This window comes from Lepidochelys kempii, chromosome 2, assembly GCF_965140285.1.
Source record: "Lepidochelys kempii isolate rLepKem1 chromosome 2, rLepKem1.hap1, whole genome shotgun sequence".
NCBI classification, from domain to species: domain Eukaryota; kingdom Metazoa; phylum Chordata; order Testudines; family Cheloniidae; genus Lepidochelys; species Lepidochelys kempii.
Window position 1 is genome coordinate 189,468,754 of NC_136381.1, and position 19,007 is coordinate 189,487,760.

At 44.3% G+C, this 19,007-nt stretch overlaps 1 protein-coding gene across 1 annotated transcript in view; it reads right to left on the minus strand.

Moving 5' to 3' along the window:
* TGM4 (transglutaminase 4) overlaps nucleotides 1-19,007 on the minus strand; it is a 61,018-nt gene that overhangs the window by 24,100 nt on the left and 17,911 nt on the right. The window contains exons 3-11 of the mRNA XM_073333138.2: nucleotides 12,138-12,320; nucleotides 11,665-11,771; nucleotides 10,968-11,097; nucleotides 10,295-10,413; nucleotides 8,333-8,440; nucleotides 5,655-5,829; nucleotides 5,382-5,520; nucleotides 3,926-4,029; nucleotides 1,067-1,318 (exon numbers count right to left, since the gene is read on the minus strand). Of these exons, the coding sequence (XP_073189239.1) occupies nucleotides 1,067-1,318; nucleotides 3,926-4,029; nucleotides 5,382-5,520; nucleotides 5,655-5,829; nucleotides 8,333-8,440; nucleotides 10,295-10,413; nucleotides 10,968-11,097; nucleotides 11,665-11,771; nucleotides 12,138-12,320 (1,317 nt within the window). The remainder of the gene's footprint in view (nucleotides 1-1,066; nucleotides 1,319-3,925; nucleotides 4,030-5,381; nucleotides 5,521-5,654; nucleotides 5,830-8,332; nucleotides 8,441-10,294; nucleotides 10,414-10,967; nucleotides 11,098-11,664; nucleotides 11,772-12,137; nucleotides 12,321-19,007) is intronic.

Here is a 19,007-nt window from a genome sequence, read left to right on the forward strand (position 1 = left end):
AATTTTTCTCTGTTTATCCTTCTGCTAAAATATAGACAGCACAGCAGGGCATGCTTCCCAGCACTGAACACTGCATGTTTAAACTAGTGTACAGATCTCTCCTGATTTTACTCTACCGTAGGATTTAAACAGCAGGTGAACACAGCAGGCCAGATTTTCAGAAGTGACCAGTAATTTTGTGGGTTGTCAATTTCAGACACTTCAGAGGACCCCGATCTTTAGAAGGTAGGTGCTCAGCACTTCCTGAAAATCAGTCTATCAAGTTAAGCACCCAAAAAACACTACTCTTTTTTGAAAACTTAGGTCACCAGGTTTACACAACTCGGGGCAGGGGAGGATGACTGGGAGTCAATATAAATATGTGGTGGCCAAAAACTACACTAAAAGCGTTCCATAGAACTTTGTATATACAGAATGGAGTGTGAAGCAGGTTCAGATATCCCAAGGCTTCTGTTCACAAGAATGGGCTAGCACAAAGACCTAAGACTGCAAGAACTGTCGAGAAGAAAACTCATCTAAAATACCTATATTGGAAGACTGGTGAGAAGAAGGATCAAATGCAGAGTCTAACTTAAATGCCTTTCTGCAATGTTCCTCTGATTTCCCAATCTGACTGATCCTCAGATGAGATGTTTTAATAGTCACATTGCTTAACATAGCAAGTTTCTGGGTATGTGGTGGGGGGGGAGCTGTTTCTTGAAATATGATATAATTTGTAGATAGAAGAAGGTATGAAATGGAGCAATTTTGGATCAAGCAGAACTGCTGAATCTATTGGGCCTATTTCTCTTGTTACTAGCATGCTTGCTACAACCTCTTACTGGAAAACAGCCAGCAGGTGTCACTGCAGACACAAAGATACTCATAGCCAATATTCCTGATTCCCTCCCTGTTTCTGAATGTATTTTGCCGAGTAGTACACTTTAAATGTGCATTACTAAAGCAGCCGATTGGATTTCCACACTGATAAAGCATGTGACTACTCTGGTGTCTGCAGAGAATCACGTGACCAACAGTCTCATCTTATCTTCTACAGGATGCTGGAAAGATCTCGGCTACCGGTCACCTTCTGGGAATTTGTACTGTGCCGTAATGTCTTCCCTCGTGTTCTTCCCAACAGCTTTGGTGCTGATGCTCTTCCCAATGGCCTTGGACTCCTCACGCAGTTTGACAAGTTTCTGTTTGCCATTCACGTTCTTCACCTGCCAGAAGACCCTGTCGGCATTCACTTCAGCAAACACAAACTTGGAGTCGTAGAGCAAATAGACTTCCCCACTTCTGATGGCTTTTAGTGGACAAGGGCCGCACTGGTAAACACCTAAAGAGTATGTTGAATGTTACTTTCTTTTCACGTGTATTAAGTGAGGCTCCATTTTCCTCAATCACCACATACACACAATATCTCTGACATCCCACAGCAGTGGCCCACCCCCTTGGTAACTGAACCTGGCAATAAATACTCCTCCACACTAGTTCCGAGCCCAAAACTTTTTCGCTTCTTTAAGTAGCAGATTTTTTACATGATGAAATGTGATTTGTGTCAAAGGTGCAGAGCTCAGGGAGGCCTGTAAGAGCTTCTATATATTTTACTCTCTTTAAGAATCACAGAATGAGAAAGACACAGTCTTGTGATTCAGGGAGTTGGACTCTGGATTCAACTCCTGGTTGTGCCATTGACCTGCTGTGTGATCTTGGGTAAGGCCCTTTCACCCTCTGTATCCCAGTTCCCCATCTGTAATATAGGGTAATACTACCCTATTTGACAATACTTCCTGTCATTTACAGATGTATAGAACCAGGGCTAGTAATATCTTCTCAGGGAAACCCTACAGAAAGGGCAACACTACATGGGAAACCCCCGAAGCTGCAATTTGTAGTTTCTGACTCACTGTCTGGGTGGGGAGAGGAAATCATGGTCCTCCCAACAAATAGCCGTTGTGAAGCCTTTGCAGAAATCCCAGGGCTTAGAAGGTACTGGGACCTTGATGCTACTCCCTGGGCCTCCTGGCTAGCAGCACAGCACCTGCCTCCTCCTCTACCATACCCTGTTCCCCAAAAGAAAGCAGTGTGACAATGTTATGATTAACTGCCATGGAGTTTTCTCTGTGGTTTGCAAGAACACCAGGTAGAGAAACTGTTCCATGACGATGCAATCTCTTTCCACCTTTCCGAAGCCAATGAAGCCCTAATCACATGGGGTTTCCCTCCATAGGCTCAGAGGAGTGGCTCCCTTCCCTTAGCTGTTTTAGGATTAAAGGAGTGGGATTTCTTGTCCTTTCAGTCCATTCGCAATGCATAGTGGGGATGGAGGAGGGATTGTGGGTCAGTATAAGGCCCCTGAAGTATGGGCTACTGGACAGAGTACTGGACTGAGACTCAGGAGTCCTGAGTTCTATTCCCAGCTCTGCCACTGACCTGCTGGGTGACCTTTGGCAAAGCACAGCTTTGTGCCTCAGTTTCCCCATATGAAAAACAGGAATAATGATACTGACTTCCTTGGTAAAGCACTTGAAATCTACTGATGAAAAGTGCCATATAAGTGTTTTATTGTTATTTGAAATCTGATTGATTTTGTAAGGAACGCTTTTTTCTCAAGACACTGGGAACAATTCCCCATAAGAACCATTCAGGTTCAGTGCATTAAGGGCCTTGTCCCAGTTTAAACTTCCTATTCTTCATTACAGTCTGTCTCCCTCCCTCACTCTGCAGTCCTCAGTGCTTCATTAGATGCCATCTCCCTCCAGCCTCCTCCTTACTCTAGAGTAGGAGAGATCTGATAAATAATCCCATTCTTTGTATGTTCACTGTTGGTAGCCCTGGTTGCAATCCTCAGCTCAGCTGATGCTGCTAGGAATCCTACCACAGTCTCCCCTATGAAACCAGCTGCAGACATGCAATTTCTAAGCAGGTTTTACAAAGCAACAAAAGATTCCTGAAGCCCAAAATCACGGCTGAGCATTTCCTGTGAGGTGCTGAGCACCCTCAACTCCCATTGACTATAATAAGAGTTGACAGTGCTCAGCAGCACTGCAGGATCAGGCCCTTAGTATTTATCTGTATGTGCTGGAGTTCAGCATATTTCAGTTTGCAATGATAATTCTAGGCCTTCTTTATTTCAGCTCTTCTGACTCCTGCTACAATTATACAGTTGCTAACTACTCTATTCCCAAACCCAAAATGGCAAGGGACAGCATATTAAATAGCATCTGTAACAGGGGCTAATACACAGGCCAACCCCTTGAAACCTGCTTTATCTGTAGGATCTAGAGATGTATACTGATGGATGTTGGAAACTGACCCGAAAAGGTACAGGCTGAAAAAGTGTGTCAATAGAATTTACTGTAAAATAAAAATAGCGCTTTGCCTTTCTGTAGTGCTTGTAATCTGAGGACATCAACATGCTTTGCCAACATTAATCAATTAGTCTTCACAACACTCTTTTAGGCAGGTAACGATCATCTCCTGTTCAGTAATGGAGGCCCAGAGAGGCAAAATGACTTGCCCAAGGTCACCCAGTAAATCAGGGTAGAGATGAGACCAGAACCCAGATCTCCTGATTCCCAGCCCCATGCTCCAACCCCTTAAACCATTTTCATTTCCTAGTGCCCGGAAATGTTTGATTTTCTGCTTGCAAAAATGCCGTAACATTCACATCCATGGCACCAGCAGTGAGGCCAAAGGACTCTCATTTAAGAGGTCAGAACATAGGGCTGGGAATCAGGAGATCTAACTTCTGTTCTCAGATCTACTCCTGTGTGAACTTGGGCAACTCACTTGGCTCAGGTTTGACATGAATTGGACTAGTCAAGTACTTAACGTCAAGCAGGTGTTTATGGCCTCTTCTCAGCAAAGCACTTGATTTCCTTGTAAAATAGTCCCCCCCTCCCCAAAATCACAATAGAGTCTCTTTGTTTGTAAATCCTACCTTGACTTATCTCCTGTGGGGTGGCATCAACTGCCTGCCAACCATCAAAACCCTGGGGCAAGTCTGGCCTTTTCATCCACACATCATTCCACACGTGAAAATTCCTACATGCAATTAGGTTGCAAAGTTAAAAACAAAATTATTTGCACCCTGCAATTTAACATGCATATTCAGCCTCTTGGACCCAAAGAGCTGAGCGATCGGACTGATCCCCCAGAGGAAGAGGTGGGCTCAGTTTTGTCCCCGGACTCATTTTTACATCAGATATACTTTTTTAAAGAATGGGGAAAAAAATCTGTATTTTTCCATGCATTACATCCTTTGTACATAATGAGAAGAGAGCTGTAAAGCACTGCAGCAGTCTTACATCTTTCTGTCTTTAATTGTCAGATTGTGATCTCCTTACTCACACTGACTGGTAGTTTACACCGCAGCTTTACTAGTGGTGGCAATGAGACTAATTGGGGAGCCATGTGCTACTCAGCCTGAACAAGGAGGCCACAGCCTGGCCCTTTATTTGGGGAGAGCGAACAGGGACATGCACCTGTGCAGAACAAGACCCTCCTCCAAAGCCTGCTGGCTTTGGCCAATGGGAATCTTACTGTTGACTTCAATAGGCTTTGGACTGGGCCCAGAATGAAGCTGGGCTCCTAAACATGACCTGCCTCATTCACTATAAATCAGCTAGGCTTTTGATGTACGCACAACACCATCTATCTTTGCTCAGACCATTACGTGATCATTGTTAAAAATACCCTTAATGTTATTTTTTAAAATGTATGGCCTGATCCAATGTCCACTGTAGGCCATGAAAGTCTTCCACTGATTTAAATTAGAACTGGATTAGGCCCTTACCGCTCATGAGCAAAGTATGATTTTCGAAGGCTCATAATGCGGCCAAGCCAACCCCAAATTGCATCAAGTCACTTGAAAACACTTCTCTGGCCCGAGAGTTGTTTCCATGACAAATGTCAAGCACCAGCCATGTAGGCACTAGAACCAAGCAATACATAAGGTTTTTTGGTAATGAAAAAAAAAGGGGGATTTTTTTTTTTCATTTTCTTCATCCACAAAGATGGCTGAAACACTTTTCCATGTGGTTTGCAGGAAAATTCAACTTCAGAAAGAGACCAAGCATGCAAAATTTCAGCTGGATAGGATAGAAAGAGATGAGCAGGACAAAACAGGGGCTTAGAATGGAACAGCTTGGGAATCCTTAACTACAGCTGGTGCTAAGCTATAACACAAACCCTACTAGAGCCCAAACTATCTCAGATGCAGTCTAATAGGGAAATGCCTAAAGAAAATATTCAAGCTTCCTCTTATTGTTCAGCTGCAAACTCAAAATAATCGAGAAGTTCTAAAAGAAAAATTTCCTTGTGATTAGAAATACAAAGTAAAGTTCTACAGGAAAGCTTCAGGAGTACAGGAATTATCTAGCATTCTTTAGAGTTACCAGACAGAGTCTGATGTCATGTCATCCAGTTTTTCGCCTCTTTCATTCAGGTAGATGTCAACTTTCAGATTTTCCTCAGTATCGTGAGCTGAAGCGAAGTTAGACACACTTCTGGCTGGAATCCCCAAGCAGCGCATGACTGAAATATAGACGAATAAAACATCACTGGGAAAGGCTGTTTGGAAAGTTCCCCACCACCGGCTGCACTGTGTGTGGAGGAATCTTTCCCCAGTGTTTGGTTGATCAGGAAAGATGGATGGTACTGTGTTTTACCTGTAGTAAGAACTCCGGAGAAAACCCAGCACTGACCAAAGCAGATGGGTTTTTTTGTTTTGTAGTATTTCTGCAAAATTAGGGCACTTCCTGTCCAGGCCATGGGAGAGGTTCCACCAGTATAAATTCCTGACCAGTTCCCAAAAAGGACTCCTGAGTCATCATTGGAATTAACCTAAGACACAGAGAATAGAGAAAACGAAGTCTGGCAAGCAGGGCCGGTGCAAGGATATTTTGCACCCTAGGCGAAACTTCCACCTTGTGCCACCCCGGAGCATCGTTTATTATAAACTTCCAAAAATGAATCCTGCATAATGTGGCATTGTTCATTAGAATTAATACACGTTCTGCTTGAAAATTGATTAATTTCATTATTTAGTCTACATATTTAATGAAATAAATGTTCTTGGGTCTCCTGCATGTGTTTAGAGTCCCTCTTGCCCTCCCTCCCCCCCGGCATGGATCTAGAAAGTTTTGGGGATCAGAGCACAGAGCTGGGAGTCAGGATCTGGCTTCTATTCTCCACCCTGGCACCAACTCACTGGATGACTTCAGGCAAGTTACTTCCCCGTTCTGGGCTTCAGTTCCCCCCAGCGCTAAGGTGTGAAATGGTTCCTTGCTCCTGGGCTGGAAAGTGCAATGGAGGCGGGAGGGGGTGTCTGAAGGCCTGTCTTCCCCACAGGTGTGAGGCGAGGACAGAGTTCCAGCCTCTGTCATGATCGTCATGGTTGCTTTACTCTGCCCCATGCTGCTGAAGCCCCTTACTCAGAGAGCTCTGGCCCAGGGCAGAGGCGTCAGTGTCATTCTGGACCTGATTTTGAGAGATGCTGAGCACTGCGGTTCCCCCGATGTCTGTGGGAACTCTGGGGTTCTCAGTACTTCTGAAACTCAGGGCAATTTATTTCAAATGCTGGGCCAGGACTGAGCCTGCAAAGGCAGGTCCATATACACCCCTCAATCCACAGCAGATCTCCCATCAATAACAATACAAGCAATCAGGAGAATGATGAGGGGCAGTTGGCCCAATGCTGGGAGTGGGGAGGATATGGCCCTAATGTGGTCACTAAACTTCTACCTAGTAAAGTTACTGGTGCATCTGCTGTCATTCAGCAGGAGAACAAAAATTTCTTGGGTGCTGCAGCCTGTCCAGGGTTCAGCTGCACTTAACCTGAGTTGCTCGCACACTTGCAGTGGTTGTGCACCACGCAACTGGCCATCCATGTTACATGAAAATCTGATGGTGTCGTAATTAGACTTAACAGTTACTGCCACATTTCCTAGAGCTGCTGTCCCAGGCTGGCTGCAGACTCAGGTAGACAGAACTGTGTCGGCTAGACTCCCATCACCTTTGGAAGATTTTCCTTGTAGTCATAAGGGCTTGAGACAGCTGTGTTTCTTCACGGAAAACTTGCAGTGTGTTGCCCTTGAACCCCTGTGTTCAAAGCAGGACTCCGACAATGACTCCCCAGGTGACCTTGGGCAAATCACGTCCCTGTTCTCTGCCTCAGTTTCCCCAAAAATGGGGCTCTATTTACCTGCTCCACAGGGCTGCAGGGATGGACGGGGATGAAGCCTTGGAAGGTGGCATGTGCTGAGGACGGTTACACTTTTGCAGCTCTTTAACCCTGTATCCCCTGGCAGGCCATGATCCACCCCCACAGGTGGACCGGTGGCCACGGTCTCCTCTTCCTTCCCCCACCGCCACTGCATTGCTGTCAATAGGGCTAGCTGCAGGCGGGCTGATATCACCCACTCTGATCTGTAGCTGGCAGCCCTCGGGCAGCAGCCGCTGCTGCAGCAGGGGGTCCGGGACTGCCAGAGCCGGAGGGAGCGGACTAGGAGTGATGCGGCAGCTCGGGGAGGAGGTGGCTCCGAGGGGGCGCGGGCGGACAGTGACGTGTGGCGCGATGGAGGGAGGCAGCGGGGCCCGCGGTTGCAGAGGACGCCCGCAGAGGTAGGTGCTAACGTGGCTGCGAGCGGCCCATCCCCCCGCCGGGAGCAATAGTGTAAAAAAAAATGGGGGGGGGGCACCACTTTTTGGTGCCCCCAAATCTAGGCACCCTAGTGGTTACACTGGCCCTGCAGGCAAGAGACCCAGTGGAACTCAAACCTGTCATGGGGATCCCTTCTGTGCCTGCACTTGCTCTGGGCACAGGGCACGCACTGTAGCTATGGTAGTTAGCAAGGTGGTCAGCCAGCTGCCCATGTTCTTCCTGTAAGGCTCAGACATCCAGAGAGGAGGTGTAACTCAGGCTGCTCAGAGGAGCTGTAACTCAGGATGCATTTTGCATCATAAGTTCTTCTAGTGCACTGAAAGGGGAACGTACCATGTACAACAAGCTGTTCTCCTGATTCTTGCCCCACCCTCCTCAGCTGCAGCGAGTACCACTTCAGCATAGCAGCCATGAATCCGAGAGCACTGGCTAGATAATGTGGGGATGCTACATTGCAGCTACCTTTTCCCTTGGCCAGTTTCTTCAGATCCTGTCCTTCAGATCCATGTGCGTTATAAGCAAAAATCCGTTTCAAATTAGGCCTGTAATGGTTTTCTAAATGCCAGGGGCAGGGAAGAGATTGAGACAGACAAACAGGTGGAAGAGGGGTTGGAACAAACTGATTTGCAGCAGCAAAACAAAAAGAAATGAGTCAATGGCAAGTCACTTCTCGGAGAGACTCACCAAAGCAGACATGGCTCTGGACACAATCACAGGATCTTTTCTAACTTTATGCTTGAGTTTACTTTTGTCCAGGAGATACATACAGGAGTCCAAGACGTCTTCCTCAAACTGTTTTGGAGATAAAAAACAATGGCCTGTTTATGTGCTGCTCCAAATGCAAACTGCCTGATGCTAACAAGTCCATTTGCGCAAAAAAACCGAGGAGGCCTTGTGGCACCGTAGAGATTCACACATTTATTTGGGCATAAGCTTTCGTGGGCTAAAACCCATTTCACTGGAATTTTCTTACAGCAACTAATCTATAGGACTGAGATTAACCTCCAAACCTTCTTTATTATGTCAGATGAATTTAGTGTCCATGAAAGGTACTGGATTGACTTCCATGGAGACTGAAGTTCACCAGTTATCCAAGGAACAGGGCCCCAGAGCTGCCATACCTCTGCCTAAGGCCTGAAATGGAAGGACCTCATCTGGGGGGCAAGCATAGACCAGTCTCCATGCATTAATATAGAGGACCTTATCCAGCAATCCTTACTCACATGAGTAGTCTTTAGTTACATTAATAGTCTCACCAAAGTCAGTGGAAGTACTCATGTGAGTAACAAAAGCTTGTGAGAGTAAAAGGGAGAATGAATATATATTGCAACCTAACTGTAGAGAGACAAGGTGGGGGAGATAATATCTTTTATTGGACCAACTTCTGTAGGTGAGAAAGACGTGTATACACAGAGCTCTTCTTCAGTCCTCTGAGACCTTTCTCCCTCGCAGGGTCTCAGAACCCGGGCTCCAATCTGAATGCAAACGTCTACACTGCAATTTTATAGCCCCTGCAGCCAAAGCCCCGCAAGCCCGAGTCAGCTGATCCGAGCCAGCCACAGCCATACCGTCTGTCTTTTATTCCAGTGTAGATGAACCTATTACTTTGGTTTGTTTTTTTTATTTATTACTTGTGTGAACACACAATTTAAGAAATATGCCAAAGAGCACAAGAGACCAAAGCTCTCTCTTTATCTATAGCACACATACAGATTTCCTCCACTTCTCTGCTAACGGTATCTCAGAGCTGTCCTGGAGGGTGACCTTTCTGAGTTACAGGGTAGTTCACCCATCATGCCCATTCAGTCACTGGTCAACCAGTAAATGTGTAAATTACATGATGAGGTCTTTAGACCTTTTGGGCCCAGTTCTCCCCTTTCTTACACTGATGTGGAGAATCAGATCTTTTATTTCGTAACACTTTCTGAATATCATTATCACATTAATAACAACCACTTTTTAAATCAAATCTATCGTTTAGGGTTTTATATTGTCTGCAATCACGGTAATATCTGAGTGCCCACCATGTTAAATCAACAGCAATAGCAAAGTCCCTCATGGACTTCATGGAGTTTCTGGCATGTCTCCCTTTTCGGGGTAAAAAACTCTTCTTGGACTAGGGTTTTTGCTTTCTATCTTTTAGATTTCATTAATTTACCTTTTAAAACCATGTCTTGGGGGACTGTGGCTTGGTGTAGGGGGGTTTGAGTAGAAGGGTGTCCGTGCTGTGTCATTCATAGGGTGGGGAGGCCTTTTTGAAGAATAAGGTTTCACAATGTTTCCTAAAGATGATTAGACTCTGGATTTGCCTGAGGTCCTCTGGAAGTTGGCTCCATAGCCACCTCCCCTCTACCAAGAATGCTTTGTCTCACATGCTTCATGTTGGACATTGTGATCTGACTATAAATATATAAAACTCCATTCTCAGGCCCTGATTCAGGAAGGAACTTAATCGTGTGTGTTACTTTAAGCAGGTGAATATTCCCTTTGAAATGAATAAGATTACTCATAACCTCTGAGATATGTGTGTGCTTACGTAGCTCCTTGAACTGGGGTCTCAGCGAAAGGTCACATTTGTTGGAATAGCACCTGCTTATGTTGAGAGAGAGAGAGTGTGATCACGCCCATATTATTACAGTCTTTTACCTGTCCAAAATTCCAGGGTCTTCCAACTATATTTTGTACTGATCCAACATAGATGTAACCTGTGTCACTGAGAACGTATTCCAATCTTTCAGTATCATTAGGCATGAAAACTGTGTCAGCTGAAGAAAACACATGAACATGTTACTTGATTTTCATGCACTTGGTAGAAAACTTTTCAAAGGCTCAACAAGTCTTTTCTGTTCTTGAAACATAAAGCTAGTGAAGCCTAGAGTTAGCAGCACTGGTTCCAGACTAATGATTAAACAGCGTTCAGATTTAATCCTGAACTTTCTTCCTTCCCTGGAAAAATAACCATGTTCTCTATGAAATAGTAGAAAACATCTTTCTTTTCAACACCTACTTCTTCACAGTGAACTGGACAGTGAACCCCTTTTTCCCATCGATGAGCAGCTACTCAGAGAAACAGTGCCATTGGCTTAAATGGGACCATTAGGGTGAATAATGGAGCACCAATGGAAGTAAGGGATTCACAGTCAGGCCCAGTATCAGTGCTAAATATTATTGGCTGACGTTCCATGGCTTGAAGAATTAGGCGTCAGTGTTTTAAAGAGAAGAGGAGCAAGAAACTGAGACTAAAGAAGGAAAGTATAAAGAACACATCATCTCCTATAGCAGTCATTGTAACTACATGTCACGAGGCCATTTCTATTACCTTCACACCAAGGGTTGAACAACACGTAGACAACTTTGTTTCCAGGGCTATAAATGTGAGATCCAGTTTTCACACTCAGAAAGTATTTTCCAACAGCTGCATCTGCCGGACTGGTCACAGTTACCAGGCACTAAGCAAAGCACAAGGCAGGTGATTATCCATCACATTGCCCCCTCTTCAGTGTGAACAAATGTGGTACAAGTAACACTCTCTGATCTTACAGCAATGAATCTAATCAAGCCTGTGGCATGTGCTGAAGGGAGAAATGGATGGGAGGAGGACAAGGCAGCTGTCAGAATATAGCAATAGAGCGATGAATTCAACGGGATGGTGTTTCTCCTATAAAGCTAGTGAGCAGACAGCAGAAGCCAATCTCAGAGCTCTGAGTATTCTCTCGTGTCTCCCAATTAACTCCCCTTCCCATATTGCAGTGACTCTTTTCCAGGCATAGAAAAGGGCTGGGCACAGCTTCCCTTGAAGCCTGCTGATGCTGTTCCATCTTGCGTCCATCTGCCTCAGAGCAAGCCCCTAGAGAGTGACACAAGTGTTCTCTCTCTCCCCAAGGCTGAGTGTAGTCCCTGCTTCCACAGCGCCCTCCAGCCCTGGCATACCCAGAGCACCCACTCTGCCATTGCAGCACCAAGTGGTCCTTTCATTTGCCACTTGAATAAATTTTGTGTACAAGTGATCTATCTACCTCCTTCCCATTGGTGTTAGAGATGTTGGCACACCAGCACCGGGAGTCCTGCCCAGACCTCAGGTTCATCAACAAAAGGGTCTCGTTGGATTCCATTGGTTTCTCACCTGGAAATAGATCAATACAAAATACAGAGGAGGTGTGAATCAGCATGTGATAAGATGACAAGGTCTAATGGTTAGACCAAGTGTATGGTAGTTAGGACTACAAGGTTCTATTTCCTGTCCTCATGCTTTGATCTATAATCTAGCTACCAGCCAAGGTATGGAAGAAATTAAGTCTCCGCCATAATGATGTAGTATAAAATTGGCCAGGTGCATTATGGTGCATCCATTCCTTCACTCTTCACCATAGCAGCATTGGCTAGTGTTGAGACTGGATACCATACAAGTCTGGTCGGGCTAGCGTACCTGAGCATGGCAACTCCTGCATTGCTAGACATACCATTGAGAGCTAAAGAGTTGTGTTCTTACCGACACTGAGCTGCACCACCACTTTGTCATTGTCTTTCAGTTCCCGGTCAAAGGTCAGCTTTAACTGAAACACCTGCCCTCGTCTCACAATCAGACTGGTGTTTTCATGATATTCCTCAGTGTGGTGAAGCCCGGCATTTTGCTTTTGGAGCAAATCAACTCCAAGGGTCTTCAGGCTGCTGGCTGGAAACAATGAGCAAGGAGAGAGAAAGAGAAATGGTTTGATGTTAAAACTCTCCTGGGGGGGGGCGGGGGGGCAAATTCCAGTTGCTTTTACTGTTTACTATGTTAAATAACGAAAGCAACTGAGCGTAGCTTCTATTCTTAGTGGGACCCAACTCCCAAGCCCATCTCCATGTGTTTGATGAATAAGTGCAAATAAATAATTTAAATAATTTAAATAATTTTAGGACCGACTCACGTTAGGACCCCAAACAGTCATCCTGCCCCCAACTTCCCCCCGCCTCAGTGTTAACTAGTCAATAATATTGTGCAAGGGCTGAAGAACCAGAGGATGAAAGGGACTAGAAATAACAGTGAAACAGAACAGGCTCTGATTACCCAGTGCCCAAATTGAACGAAATGTACAAAATACAAATAAATTAGATGCTTAAAATTCCTTCAGTTTTCTTAAATTCAGATGTCACTGGCAGCAGAGTGTAACCAAGCCATAGACACAACAGGCCCAGTTCATCTCTGCAGTCAACCAGCGCTAAGCACAGGGCCCAAAATGGGAGGCAAAGGTGACTTTATGCCACTCTTGCCTTACCCAATCTGGGTGCCAATGTAGGGCTGCTCTGCCTTGGGCCTGGCTGCCAAAGGCCCCAAGGGACATCGAGGCAGCTGGGAACTGCCAGAGCACAGAAGCACTTCACTCATGTCTCCATTCCCTCAGGAATAGCCCCCAACGTGTCCTCTGAGTGGGGACCTGCTGTCATAACTGGCATTGAACTGTCTATGCTGATGCTATGCCATATGGGAGGCTTCCCTTATCTCAAGGGCATTCCTCAGAGCAGCCAGTGTAAAGGGACTGCAGCACAGGGATGACGTAACCGGCATCTAAATGCAGCATCAGGAGTAGAACCTAGAACCTTCATTTCCAAAACCACAGGCCTCCACCACACAAATTAAGCTTGTGCTGCTCCTTCAGCTCTGCTTGTAGAGGTCTTCATTTCTGGACGTATAGGAGCTATGTGTTCAGACCCTGTGGCGAGGGGTATGGGATGGCTGGAACAATAGATAGTTGTCTGATGCCAGATGTGTTCAGTTTAGCTGGCAATTGTGTTGTTTGTGCCTGTTGCCGCCTGGCACAATGGAACTCTACGAGGGTGAAGTTCAACTGTGGGGGAAGGAACTTTCTCAAGGGCTGGCCCAGGACTGTGGAATGAACTTCTGTAGGCACTAAAGACCATCACAAACTTCACCAGCGTGCACACCGAGTGCAAGACACATTTCTTTGACTCTACCTTCTTTCATTTACACATAGAGTGTGTGTGTGTAGATATTAACAAACAAATACACAAAACCACTCCCTGGCGCACACTTCCCCTCCTGGGGTGAAGGTGATGAAACAAACACAAGACAGATGTTAGCTACATTGTTTAACGCACTACCAGAGGGTGCTATCAGCTGCCATGAGCTAGGCAGGTGCTGAGCCGAGACTCCTGCTTATTGCACGACAACTGCATCCCGACAACAAATTTTGGACAGGATATTAAACCGCATGCTTCAGGGCTTCAGCCGATCTCTAGCTATTAGAGAGAAGTGTGAGACCTGTCGGGGAAGCAGCTTACTCCATGCCTGCCTACTGTGGGGTTCTTACACCCTCCTCTGCACCAGCTGGTATTGGACACTCTCAGATACTAGGGCCTAGATGGATCTTAAGTCTTATCCAGTATGGCAGTTCCTGTGTTCCTAATGCTGTAGGGCCAGCTCATAGTCTAGGCTATGAATCCTTTGGGGGCATGGATTATATTTGCACTGTGATGGGGTTTTGCTCTTTGAGCAGCACCTCTATTGTGCTACAGCAACACGAATCCTCCTCCTCCTCCTCACCATCCAGGTTAAAATAATACCAGCATCATGCTAACCTTTGAGCCTACTGTGGACGTTTGTTCTTCCTGTTGATTTCCAGTAAGTACCATAGTGAACTCTCACAAACAAAACAAGACTGATTAAATTTTAGGCATAGACCCCTCGTTTTTAGCTCTTTAAAATAGATTTCTGAAGCTCTTTGGAAGGAATCTTCTCAGTGTACCATCAGTATGGTTTTATCACGGGTGGAGAATACTGTAATCACTTCAGTTTACATAGGAGGAAAGTATTCATTTCCAGGCCTATTCATAAAGTATTAAAAGGTCTGCACTGGCATTTAACTAGCACAGAGTAGCTTCAAGAATCTGTCCTCTTCAAGGGTTTTACTTCTAAGTGTATTCTCCTTACAGCAAGGATTATCTCTGTGTCTGTATCTTGTACAGACCTGAGCACATCATTTGTGCTTACCAGATAATAATTAATAGTCATAACAGATGTCTCTTTGAAGCCATATTTGGACTGCTAAGATTTAGAGTTTTAAGTCCAGTCCTGCCAGGTGCAGAATATCCTTAGTTCCTAATGAATTAGACTGTGCTGATATCATTGGGAGCTCAGAGCAATGGGAAACAGCATCCCACGGGACACTGCAGAAGGCACTTAGCACCATGTAGGACTGGGCCCTTGTAAACTATTACCACTAGTAAATCTCATTTGGGAATCGGTGCTCATGACCAGTTGAAAAACATTTCACCCGGGAACACCCTGACCAACAAAGAAACAAAGGGAGCATTAGAGTGATGAAACGGTACTCAGCTAAATGTATTGTCAGACTAGGTGGGGGCAGTGTTTAAACTTTAAGGCCCGGGTGATATCCTGACCCCACTGAAATCAAGGGGAATTTTGCCCTTGACTTCAATGGGGCCAGGATTTCACCCTAGTAGTATTATTCCTGTTTACCTCTAGTAAAACAATGAGTCATACAGATGCCACATTCTAAAAAACTCCTCCTGATAGTTTTTGTTCTATTACTGAACAACACAGGGGCCCCAATTCTTCCCTCCACTAAGACAACTTTGTGACACTCACCCAGAGCAAAGCAGCCTGAAAGCCATTTTCATCATAGTGGCCCCTACACCACATCCTACTCTGCGGTGAGTGCAGGGAGTTTGAGCAGGCCATCCTTGCGCCCCAGCAGTCTCCAGCTGTCATAACAGCCCTCTGGGGCCTTTGGCACCCAGTGTAACTTAGAGCAGCCTTAAGGCTGCTCTTAATTTATTCCAGTGCCCAGGAATGGGGAAGGGTGGTAAAGAAGCACCTTTGTACTCCACCCTCTGAGCAGCATGGGTGCCCCTTAGCTGCAGCTGAGGCTCAGAGCTATGGTATCAAGACAAATCCACTCTGCTACAAGAGGCAAAAAAAATCACAGGGGTCTGGCAATGGCAGAACAAAGCTAACACAGTCATATTTAAAATGAATTTCCTTGGGGCACTCATACCTTGGTCTCTTGCTGTTAGATTGCAAAGGTGTGACAACACAAACCAAGGAGTGCCAAGAAAAAGGTTAGGTAACTTTCTATTTAAGTGCACTGATGCAGTTTTTATTTACACTCTAAGCTTCCAGTAAATACTCATTTATAATTACTGTGTAAATCTTGGTTGCTTATGACTAAGGCAGGCATAACTTGTGACAAGCATGTGTGGAAGATCCAGGTATGCTGTTGCACTCCATATGCTTTATAAAAATAGGTTTAGAAGTGTGAATAGGATGTAACTGAAATATGCTTCGTGCAAAAGGTCACTTGTAAGGTACCATTACAAAGCTTATAATCTACTGAGAGTGTTCATCCTATTTGTATGAATGTATCATTCTTGTATCTGAAGCTAGAAATATGAAGTATAACTCTGAGGTCCTATTGTAATTATGCAAAGTGTGGGCCAATTATGCCAAGTGTGGTTTACAATCTTGATGGCTCCCATGGAATAAAAAAATTGGTTGTAAATGGCTCTGTTTACTTGTAAGCCTTCCTGCGTTGGTGAGAGTCAGGCCTGGAAGAATGGAGGCTGGGGTCTCACAGGACATGTGACTATGTCATCTGGTACTGGAATCCATCTTAAACCTGGTGCTTTTCCATTTAGGAGGACGGGTGGGGACCTAGAGAGACAAAGGATTCCCACCTTGTGCCAAAGCTATAAAAGGGGGTGGAACAGAACAAAAGGGGTCTCAGTCATGAGAAAGCCCTTGCTTTTCCTGTAAGATGCCTGCTGGAACGAACAAGGACTGTACCAGGGGAAAGGATCGGGCCCAGACTAGGAAGGAATCTAGTCTGTGAAAGAAGCTTATTGGAACAGCTCTGGGGGTGAGATATTACCTTTATCAGTTTCTTAATGTATTAGGCTTAGACTTGCGTGTTTTGTTTTATTTTGCTTGGTAACTTACTTTGTTCTGTCTGTTATTACTTGAAACTCTGGAGTCCCAAGCTGGCAGAGAAAACAGGCTCAGAGGTAAATTCAGCACATCAGGTCACAGTCCCAAGGGGGTCTCTGTGACTGAACCTGTCACACCAGGAATTTAAAAGGTTCTCATGGCAGCAGAAAAAGAACAGAGTCAAAGGCCAGGGGGGTAATTTCAAAGAGAAAAGATCCTGTAGGATGGTTGGACAGATGTAGCTACATTAACTGCATCATGGAACATGACATTAGGGTAAGCAAGAACCAGTCACAACATCTAAGAAATAAACCTAGTGCCCAGTCAGTATTAGCTGTACTAAATTAGATGCTAACAGAGTTAGGGATTGACTCATCTGGATCAGACCAACAGCTGCATGAGGAAACGTTTGATAATTTCCCAAACATTATTTGACAGCTTAAATGGACCCCAGCATACTCTCTCAAGCTCCTTAATGTGACAAGTCAGACCTACAATGACTATATCAGAGGATTACAGAAAAATATTTGTGCCTGTTTTCCCATTTTGTTTACTTTGTGGGTTTTTTTTTGCAGCTCTTTATACAGAACCAGTTTCACTATTTCCTGTACGAAGCAAGAGCTTCACGGCAAAGTTAAATAGAGTTATAACTCACGTGGTGTCTAACTCCAGTCCTGTCCACACACAATATCCCTTCATTTGAGTGTGGTGGTGCTTTCAACTCAAGTTGGTTGGCCCGTCTGGGGGAAGAAGCTGCAGATTGAGTCAGCGCAACTCATCAGCTGCTAACACAATCATTCTGTGCAGCACAACTGAGATTTCGCAATGCGGCTGCTCTCACTCAAGCTAGGCTAACTTGAGAGGAGTTAACTCGGGTGTAAATAACTTGAGTTAACTCTGCAGTGAAGATACAGTCTTAGTAAGCTATGCAGAGTCCCCTGTAGTTTGTGTCTTTCAAACAGCAACAAGGGAGAGAAAAACATTTTTAAATATGGGAAAATATAACTGTAAAATGATAAAAATTGGCAGGGTCTCAAGTGCATGTTTAATGGTTGAAAGGATTTTTATTTTTTAAATTGTCTAGATTTCAAATTGACAAAGTCCTTTCACATGAACAAAGATATGCAGTTACAAGGGCTGAATTCTCACAACTAGGCTCCCTCAGAAAATTATGTATAAGCAAACAAACAGGTATAATTTGTTTCAGAGTAGCAGTCATGTTAGTCTGTATCTGCAAAAAGAAAAAGAGTACTTGTGGCACCTTAGAGGCTAACAAATTTATTTGAGCATAAGCTTTCATGCAGCATCCGATGAAGTGAGCTGTAGCTCACAAAAGCTTATGCTCAAATAAATTTGTTAGTCTCTAAGGTGCCACAAGTACTCCTGTTCTTTTTAGGTATAATTTGATAATTTGGTCACAAATGTGGATTAACTGGAAGTCACAATCAAAAATTATTTATAGAACATAGCGTATTATTTATAGGATAGTTTTACATCATATTTCCTGAAGTTCATTGGGATAGTATTAGTTTACAGTTACCAGAGGTTTTTTAACTTAATCATTATAATAATCTTTTAAGTCTCTGTTTTCCTACCTTATGTATGTTCTTTATGGTTTTTTTGGTTAACTGAATTGATTCTGTTTGTGCATTCAGAGCATACCTGAGAGCTCGATTTATATCTCAGTGTATTTTTGCCTGGTAAATGTTTTAATAATAAGCATAATAATTGCATAACAATTAATAATAATTATAAGCAGAGTTGGTTACACATCTTACATTTAAGGTTTTTCAACACTTCCTATTCTGAGACTCTGTTTATGGTTGCTTATAATTTTGCCAATTTTAAACCATTCAGGTTGAAAATTCCCATGCTAAGTGTCTGCCTCACGCTGAATTCTTTTGGAAAATCTTAAATCTTTTTTGCAGCCTCAGTTTTGGCATTTGCTAACTTCTGAGTGCTTGACTTTGCAATGTTCTAGTAAGATAGTTTTTTGATGTAACATGTATGGAGAAGAGGTAAAGAGAAAAATGGAGGGGGAGAGAGAGTAGATATAATAGAAATATTCTCCACATACTAAAGGCTTGACATGGTTCTATCCTGTGAGTACGCATCTGCATAGTTAGTTAAATAGATAGAAATACACGTTTTTTCTTAGCTCTTTATTATTTTGTTCACGGCAGCTGCAAACAGTTCCAAACACTGGCTAAGATTGTCCCTTCATGTGGCAAAAGACACAGAAAGGGTTTTTAGATTGAAAATCTCCATGAGATTTCCCTTGTGGAGGTTTCCACAAATTAGTCTCTCAACCTAGCAGCGTACTACCTTCTTTGGGTAAGGTAGTACAACACCGTAAGCAAGGAGAAGGCTCAGAACTGTATGGTAGAGTGGGGTGGGGTTGAGTATGGTCTA